This window comes from Erithacus rubecula, assembly GCF_903797595.1.
Source record: "Erithacus rubecula genome assembly, contig: scaffold_969_arrow_ctg1, whole genome shotgun sequence".
NCBI classification, from domain to species: Eukaryota; Metazoa; Chordata; class Aves; order Passeriformes; family Muscicapidae; genus Erithacus; species Erithacus rubecula.
The window spans coordinates 6,825-15,929 of NW_027635363.1; the positions used below are offsets into that span (position 1 = coordinate 6,825).

The 9,105-nt window shown below is 55.2% G+C and overlaps 1 protein-coding gene and 2 long non-coding RNA genes across 3 annotated transcripts; all 3 read left to right on the forward strand.

Annotated features, from left to right (window-relative positions):
• The first annotated feature begins 5,080 nt into the window (after positions 1–5,080).
• LOC306816883 lies at positions 5,081–5,816 on the forward strand. The gene is made up of 3 exons (XR_013777805.1): positions 5,081–5,161; positions 5,407–5,594; positions 5,684–5,816. It is a non-coding gene; the product is annotated as an uncharacterized lncRNA (long non-coding RNA).
• Positions 5,817–6,100: 284 nt separating this feature from the next.
• Positions 6,101–7,011, forward strand: LOC306816885 (uncharacterized protein; the record flags this gene model as incomplete). The annotated part of the gene is made up of 3 exons (XM_079333326.1): positions 6,101–6,206; positions 6,378–6,518; positions 6,727–7,011. The coding sequence occupies exons 1-3, from the start codon at positions 6,159–6,161 to the stop codon at positions 7,009–7,011; spliced, it is 474 nt and encodes a 157-aa protein (XP_079189452.1). The 5' UTR covers positions 6,101–6,158.
• Positions 7,012–7,144: 133 nt separating this feature from the next.
• On the forward strand, positions 7,145–7,895 carry LOC306816884. The gene is made up of 3 exons (XR_013777806.1): positions 7,145–7,192; positions 7,351–7,452; positions 7,794–7,895. It is a non-coding gene; the product is annotated as an uncharacterized lncRNA (long non-coding RNA).
• The last annotated feature ends 1,210 nt before the right edge of the window (positions 7,896–9,105 follow it).

Consider the following 9,105-nt stretch of genomic DNA (forward strand, 5'->3'; position numbering starts at 1 on the left):
TCAGGCAAGTTCTTTACTAGGAAAATTAAAACAGAAACACAGGAGAATCCCAAAAACACTGACAGAATCAGAGTACAACCTGACACCCCATCAGTCAGGGTGTTGGCAGCAGTCCCATTAAACGGGATAAGGGTCACTGCCCCCCGTGGCTTTAACAGATGGTGACAGAGCACACATTGCTGGTCACATCCTGTACTGCAACCCAAGACACCTCCCATAACTGTACCTCAATGACCATCTCCCAAAAAGATGGTGATCTTCCTCCCAGCCCTTGCAAATGAGTCCAAGGGGGGGACACTGAATGGTGACAATACCACAACTTCCTTTCTGCCTTTGGTTCTATACTCTGAGTTCTTCCTCTTTCAAGTTCTGGAGAGGAAGGAAGGCTCAAAGGCAATTTTCTCAGCAATATTTACCAGGGATTTCAAATGCCTTCCCTGTCCTCCCTCTTCCCATGACTCAAAAGGAGCAACCAAAATCCTCCATTCCTTCCTCATTCTCTTTTTATTTTAAATACCTTTATCCTATTGAACATGCAGAACAACACCTAAGTCCTCGCTTTCCTTCTGTTTTGTGATCTTTTTTCAAAGCAAACACTAAAGGATCCCTTGAGGCCAAATTAAAACCACATTTCTGCTGCAATTCAGGGTGATCCTTTGGATAAAAAAAATACATATCCAGATGTACAGCCTCATCTCATTTTCCTTCTTTTCCCAAAAATAGCAGTAACTGCATCAAGATATTATAACTCAGGGTTCAGTTTATTGGCTTCTTCTCCCTGTCATCTATTTTATAAAGGGTCCACTATTTATCACAATATGCAGTGAGGGATTTCTTAGTCTCTGTGCCCCCTGGTGACCTTCTTGTCTTTTCCCATCGTTTCAATATGCATCCGAGGGGACTCAGATCTATTGGCCTGCTGGCTGACGTGCACATCCTCTGTTCATCTCCTCTTACACTCTGTTGATTTTTGATGATACTTAAGTTTCCACACTGGACTTTATACATTATTGTTTTCTCTCTCCTCCTTGCTTCTGTTACTTTTACACCACAATTGGTACACACAGGGCATCTTTGGGCTGCTCTGCAACAATATTCTCTCCTGCAACTGCAGCAATGTCCATAAACAAAAGGACTACAATCTCTATACCCCTTATACAACAACCAGGGTATTGGGAGGGTTACAAGGAGGATAGGGCATCAGTCACTTTGCTTTCCCTGCCACTCCTGTCATGGGAAAGTGGAAATGCAGGTAGAGCTACTGCACTTACCTTGTGTCAGATGACAAATCACATTGATGTCAGTCCCTCTGTTCTTTCTCACCACAGGCTTTATCCTTCACCAGCCAAGCCCCTCATGGCAGCAATGGAAATGTGGTTCCACATGTTCACACTCTTTCATACCATACAAAAGGGTAGTCTGGGACTTTCCCACAACCTAGAAAATTGTCTGAGCACTTAATGTGGTCCTAGAACCCAAAAGATACCATCCTGTTGCTGGACAAAATTCCCAGCTAGGCTGCCAGCAACCTATGTCCTCCACAACTTGCTCCTAAGATCTCTAGATGCTTAACCAGTTTCAATTTCATATTTGCAAGATCATAGAATGCTCTTTTGCTCTGAGACTGTGTCTCCTCTTCTTGTATTCCTAGAGATGATCCTTGGAACACACACTCAATTTTCTGACTCTTTCTACTCCAATTTATAGCATTCCATACCCAAAGGAAAAGGTAACACAGGGTTGAGCACATTCCCATCCTTACTTTAACAAAGGCAGGGAATAAACAATGTTGCAGTGAAAGACTTAACACAGGCACACACACACACACACACTATAATACCACACTTAATAAAAGCGCTAAACCAGCTCCCAGGCCATATTCCTGTCAGCATACCACTCTCAACCTCAGGGACTCTAACCCACCTAGGGACTCTATCCCCTGACCCAGGACTGTGTAGGTGAGACTCCAAACCACCTTTGAAAGTGACCCCTGAGACTTTAACCAACACTCTGTGAAAGAGCTGTGGAGGTGGGTGCCTCTGTACATGACTGAGTATTGTTTTACATCATGGCTAATAAAGCAACAGACAGAACAAATGTGAACAGTTACTGACAAAGAGCTTTTTCATATCACATATCTCAGGTCCTTGTCTGTTCCTGCATGGATCTGTGGAGGTACCAAGAGCTTTCCTGTGGAATGTTCTACCTCCCTCAAGAGTAAAGAGGGAGCTGGAGAAGGAGCTTGCCAGGCTGCTCTCTATAGTTTTCCAGCAGTCCTGCTCAAGTGCACAAGTCCGAGCTGAGTGCCAATGTGCGAATGTAAGAGCCGTGCACAGAAAGAGTTGGTGGGAAGGATGATCCAGGAATCACAGGTCTGGCAGCCTGAGCTTGCTACCAGGAAAGGCCTTGGAGCAGATCCTCCTGAGTGCCATCCCACGGCACCTGCAGGGAACCAGGGGCCCTGCTGGAGGCTGGGAAAGCTCTGCAGGGGGATGGGGACAGCTGGGGGTCCTGGCGGCCTGTTGAGGGCTTCTGTGCAGCTGTTTAGGGGGGTTGGTGTTGGTGGGAGTCAGCTTCTGTGCTTTGGCCCAGCTTTGGTTACGGAGGGCAGAAAGAATAGCTGTGATTTTTCCGGTTACTGGTTTTGATTGTCCCACAGGGAAGAAGAGGGGACAGCTGCACTTTATGAACCACTTAGATGTCTGTACCAGGAGGAGGATTAGCCATTGTGCAATCTCATATTTTGTTTGGGTTAATTTTGGAACACTGAGTGGACTTTCATTCCTTCCAAACTTTTATTCCTTGCTGCTTTGAGACGGGATGCCATCTTCCAAATCTTTCATGTTTTCAGACCATACCAATGAATATGGAAAGTTTGCAATATTTGGGAGATACTTATGTAGAGCAATCCTTAAGTGAGGATTCTTAAATGCTCTGAGCCCGCAGGGCAGGGCAATGATTGCTGATGGTTTGAGCCATTCCTAAAGATTCTGTCAGGCTGTTTTAGACACTTGGGGTGAGGGATTCCTTCCATCATGGGCCACTTAGGGTGGGCTGGCGGCAGCCCCAGGGCTGGTGGCAGTGTGTGCAAGGGCCCTTTGTGACACGGTGCAGCATGGTCACCATGGCATGGAACAGGACAGGGTGTCAAAGGGCCCTTTGTGACACGTGGTGATATAAGAGCCGACGGTGACACGGCCACAGCACAGTGCTCAGAGCACGCGACGGGACAGGAGCGGTGCCGTGAGGAGCCCCTGCACAGCGCACTCGTTCCTGTCAGACCCGGAGCTTTTCTGAGAGTTATTCCTGCAGCTGACTTCCCAGCCAGACTGCAGGACTGTTTGTGTCACAGCTTTCCCAAGGCACCTTTCTACAAGGTGCCCTCAAGGCCAGACTGAAATGACAGGCAGATTTCCCAGCTGTTTCCCACTCTTCAAAGTGTTCAGAAGAATGAAAAGGAGAGGCTCTAGAGTCCACCCAGCACAAGAGCCTGAAGAGCCGGAGCCATTTCAGACAATGCAGGATGGTGAGAGGCACAGCTGGGTAAAAGAGCTGATGGCTGCTGCCAGCTTGATCACTTCCTGTCCCATCCCATCCCATCCCATCCCATCCCATCCCATCCCATCCCATCCCATCCCATCCCATCCCATCCCATCCCATCCCATCCCATCCCATCCCATCCCGTGGGGACATGCCCAGGCACAGGACAGAAGAGGGGCTGGGCAGACACCCCGCAGTGCCCGTGCTCGTGTTCCCCTGGAGCATCCTGGGGCTGTCCCTGCCTGGGGAGCGCAGGGTTGGGCTCTGTTCTCCAGCCTCTCCCGCAGCCCCTCAGCTCTGGCTGTGCTCGCTCTTTGCCAGGTGCAGCCATGGACCGCACACACAAGCAGGACCCCACCGGTGGCCACTTCCGCAGAGCACTGAAGGTACCTGCAGCCATCCCCACCTGGGCTGGGCCTGCTGTCACTGCTCAGCCCAGCACAGCGCTTGGAGCACTCCATGGAACTTGCCTCTCCTCCCTGTCCTTTGTTCTCCTGCAGATGCTGCAGAAGTTTGTGCCGGTGCGATGTAGAAAGACCAGCACAGCAACAGAGGGCACAGCTGAGCCTGACTCCAGCCTGACCGAGCTCCAGGCAAAGCCTGATGTCAGCCCAGATGTGCCTGAGCGCTCAGAAGAGTCTGACACTGTAAGGAGTGATGACAGGGTGCAGGCTGACATGGCAGTGATTGAGGATGTGGGCATGACAATTGCTGACACTGGAGAGACTCAGGGCATCACAAACACTGACACCACTCCCACTCTGAGTCACTCTGAGGAACTCATAGTGGATTACTTCAAAGACCGTTGTGCTTCTCAGCACCACTTAAGCAGCCTGTGGCCAAGGCTCCATGCCTCCCAGGACTGTGTGCCCACTCAGGCCATGGTCACTGGGCCCCCTCAGTCATTGAAGGCAGAACAGCATGGCAGGAAGGGAAGCACTTCTCTGGGGAAGTTGGGGACATTACTGCCTCTGGCAGCTTTCCGAGTCTTCCCATGCCTTTTCAGGTGCCCGCCACAGTGAGATACATCCACCAGTGGCTCATGGCCAATGAGACTGATGAGCACAGGGTGGAGAGGTCACTGCTGGATGTCACCGAGGCACAGCCCACTGATGTGGTGATGACTCTCCTGTGTGTGTCCCCATCGTGTGACAGGTATAGGGCCCACCTGCCCAGAGGGCTCAGGGCTCACCAGCCCATCACCCTGTACAGCCTGTTCTAGCTCTGTCTGAACAACAGAGAGTTCCAGGGCCCTCTGGCTGCTCCCTTTCCCAGCCCTGGCTTGTCAGCACCCACCCCATGCTCCCTCCCTGCCCCTCAGGAGCCTGTCCCCACAGGGCTAAACTGCCTGGGTGCTGCTGGTGCGGGGCAATGGGCAGAGGCAGAGCTGGCAGCCAGCTCAGGTCCCTGCTGCTGCCCAGGCCACGGTGCTGTGTCTCAGACTGCCCTGAGACAGAGTTCTGACCCTACAGAGCTGCTATGGCTATGTGGAAGACAATCTTGTGCTCGCCCAGGACTGCAAAGCTGCAGCGGGTTGAGACTCCTGGATGTGCTGGGGAGCTGGCCAGAGCACAGCACGTGCACCTCCGATGGGGACACAACAAGAGTCTTTTCCCTGGCTGTGAGTTTCTGGAACTGGCCTTTTTCTCACCCCAAGGCTGCCCCTCCTGAAGCTCTCCACCCTCCTTCCCCCACCGAATCTCCCAGCCTGAGGTGCTGAGCTGAATCCTGGCCTAGGGGCAGCTTCAGGGGCACCAGGCCCGGTGCTCCCCCTGCGTCTCCCCTGGCCTCTCCCTGCCACGCTTGGGCCCTGCCACACGGATACCTCAGCACTGAGCGCTGTCTTGGGGTGTTTGTCCTTTGCAGGCAACTGTGGTGATGTGGAAGATCCTCCAGGAGCCCTGCATCCCACACATAGTGACACTGTATTTCACCCGCCTGTTTGTCCACCTGCTCTTCCAAGCGTACTTCAGCACATTGGATACACCAGAGGAGGTTGATAAATTGTGGAAAACATGCCAGAAAGAACACGGCTTTGCTGCCAGCTCCAACAGGTTTTCCATCCCAGTCCTTCTGTCCCTGCCATGTCCCCAGGGCAGGAGCCAGTGCTCCCAGCGTGACCTGAGCTTTGCTCTGCACACAGGTTTGCACTGGAGACCCTGAAGTCCCTGCTCTGCCGAATGCAGTGTGAGGATGTGGTGACGGCAATGGAGCGCAAGTGTGGCTGGGACACGCTGCTGTCTGCTGACTCCCAGCACTATGCCGTGGGTGTGCTGGTCAGGTGAGACCCCACCCTCTCCACTCTTTGTGCTCTGTGTCTGGAGTGCCCTACACAGTACCCGTGCTCATGGGCCAGAGGGCCTTGTCACCGAGGCACAGCCAAACAGACTGGAAAAGACTGGGAAAGAAGGGTGTCCAAAAGGAGCTGCCTCCAAAATAGCTCAGGTCTCCTTGCAGCAGGATGGTGGGGAAAGACCAGACCTCTGGGAATCAGTCCTGGGAGAGGTTTGTCCCCCTGACTCAGACCTTGCTTTCCTTTTCCTCCTTTCAGAGCAATGCGCTCCTCATCCACACCCTTGTTTTCTGGGATTGCATTGTACCTGCTCAGCCTGCTCAACATGGAGATGCCATGCTGGGATTTTGCTGCCCTGGCATTCATTGTGGAGGTGAGCCTGATGGCCAGCGCTGTCTCCCTGAGCTGCCTCCCAGCTCTCTGGCCTCTCATAGCCACACCTGCCTGGGACGGTGCCTGTGCCCTGTGCTGCTGTCTGGGCCCAGCCCTGTGCGGTTCTGGGCTCCTGCCGGCCAGGTCCCTGTCACTGCCCTGTGCCTTTCAGGTCTTGGAGTGCTTGGATGTGTCCAAATATGGGGCCAGTCTCCTGGAGATCATCTCAAAGAACCTGCAGAGCGAGTGCAGGGAGAGGCGTCACCTGGCGCTCAGATGCCTCATGTTGCTTGGCCCCATGAATCCCCCCATGGTGAGAAGGGAGCAGCTGCTGAAGCCCTGCCAGCAGCATGAGCCTAGGGCATGCAGTCGCTTGCGCATGGCTGGGCTTTGGGTGCTGGGGCAGCTGATCCCAGCTCTCCTGCCTCCTGGGTCAGCTGCCCGCGTTGTTTGGGACAGGCCTCTGGCCTCTAGGTCCTGTGGCAGCAGAGTGGCCTTTCACACAGTTGTCTTCCAAACAGGCAAAAAAATTGTGGAACCTGACTGACAATCTTGTGGACATCCTGCAGGAAAACAATAGCTTCACTGTCAGGATGACCATCGTTGTACTCCGATATTTGTTCCTCCACAATGGTGCCCCTGTACGCAGCCCCATCGCCCTGCGGCTGGCTGAGGCGCTCCTGCCACTCTTTGACCACGTAAGGCTCTGTGCCCCAGGCCACGGCCACCGACTGCAGCCCGGACACTTTGTGACCCGTGAATTTCAACGTTGGTGCCCATGCGGGCCTGAAGGAACTAGTGCTTAGGACTTTTTTCCTTCCTTTCCTACAGCATGATAGACAGGTGAAGATGGGATCAATTGCTCTGTTTGAAGAGATGATAGGTTTACTAATGAAAAAGGACAGAAAAGCTCTGAAGACACCCGTGTGGCAGAGCGTGCTCCCACTCTTCATCTACTGCCACGATAAGAATCCGGATGTGGCAGAGGTGAGGACTCGTGGGCTGCCCGTGTCCCCAGGGGAGGGGTTCAGCTGCCTCCTGCCCTGGTGTCTGGTGGGCTGCAGCCTCCTCCAGGCCTTGGCACAGGGACACGGCTCCTGTGCCCTGAGCTGCGGGGACATCTCTGCATCTCTGCTGGTGTCCAGGCCTCTCGGACAGCGCTGCTTTGTGTGACCAAGTTCCTCAGGAGGAGGGATCTCATGCAGCTCGTGAATACAGCGCAGCTGTGGAAGTTGGCCGAGTGCCTGGTAAGGACAACCTGGAAACGCCAGGCTCAGGCTGGAGAAGCCCCCTGAGCGTGGCGCTCACTGTGTGCGGCTGCAGCTGTGGCCCTGCCCAGCGCTGCCCGCAGGGGCCGCACGGGCCCGAGCCGGGTGCCGATGGAGCCCCGGCCTGGCGGGGCTGCGGGGCGGGCCGGCACCGCGGCTCCCCGGGCAGCAGCCGGCCCTGTGCCCCTGCAGAGCCCGGCCGGCGGCTGCTGGCCGCGCCTCAGGGCTGTGCGGGCAGGGGAGGCCGGGGCCGGGCGCGGGCAGCGCCTGCCAAAGGGCCGGAGCCCGCCCTGACCCTTCGCTCCCGCCGCTCTCCGCAGCTGGCAGAGGACAGGAGCCGAGCGGCCGAGCACCTGCGCCAGGCCCTGCCCTACCTGCAGAGCCCTCAGGAGCCCCTGCGAGCAGCGGCGTTCTGGTTTTTGGGTGAGCCCGGGCTCCCTCCCCGCCCTGCCGCAGCTCAGCCCCAGCCCCGCCTGCTGCCCCGGCAGCTTCTGCCACCCGGGCCCGGCGCCGCGGAGCCCCGGCTGCTCTCGGAGCTGCTGCCGCCCTCTCGCAGCCGTGCCCTGGGGCGGCAGCGTGCAGCAAGGGCCCGGGCTGAGCCCTGCCGGGCCACGAGGCCCAGTGGCCACAGGGCTGGCAGCGCCACTGGCAGGGAGCTGTGCCACTGGGCAGAGCCGTGACAGGGTCTGTGTTCCCAGGGATGGCCAGGGAGCTCATGAGGGAGAAGAAGGAAGAGCTGCAGGTGCTCAATGAGGGTGAGTGAGGGCAGTGGGCTGTCAGCGGGGCTAGCAGGGGGAGCTGCAATCCCTGCCCTGCCTGAGGAGGGGTTTTGCTTCTTGTGTGAACGAGGCCTGGCATGGGCAGAGCTCACAGAGATTTCTGGGATGAGGGCGGGGGGTTCGTGGCCAGCAACTTGATCCCGTTGGTCCCCTCTTGGCCATGCCAATAGCTGGGAAGAATGCCCCTGACAGGAAGATCTCCTTGGATTCCCACAGATCCAGGCTTTGACACTGGCTCTGTTCCTCTCTCTTCCAGCCCTTCAAGCGCTGAGTAAAGACAACAGCCCTTCCCATGCAAGCCCAGTAACTCAACTTGCATTCAGGCAAAGAGCTGCAGAACTACATTCACCTGATGGCTCAGACAAAGCAGTGTCCCTTTAACACCTCCAGGTGCCACAGAAGACAAGACCACCTGGAGACCAGAGACCAGCTGGAGCTCCAGGCAGAGCTGATGATTGCCACAGCTCTTGTGGCTTCAGCCCTCTCCCTGCTTGTTGACAGCTCCCTCCCTCCAGCCTTCAGACTGTGCCCATCCCTTTTTTTTCCCCATCCACTCTCTGTCCCTTTTGACAGCTCCCTCCCTCCAGCCTTCAGAACTGTCCCATCCTTTTTTTTCATTTCCATCCCTTTGCTTTGCCATTCATTAGTAAACAGTTTGGCATCTTCACTTTGCCTGCATCTCTGTGGAGCTAAAGCAGCACAAATCCAGAGCCCTGGGACTCACAGGCCCATCCTGCCGTTCTCTTCTGTGCCATGTTTTGTGCAGAGACATAGAGGAACGAGGGCAGATCAGGTTGGAAGGGTCTCTGTGCTGACGGTCCAATTCCACAAAACTGTGGAGTCCAAGGTCTTG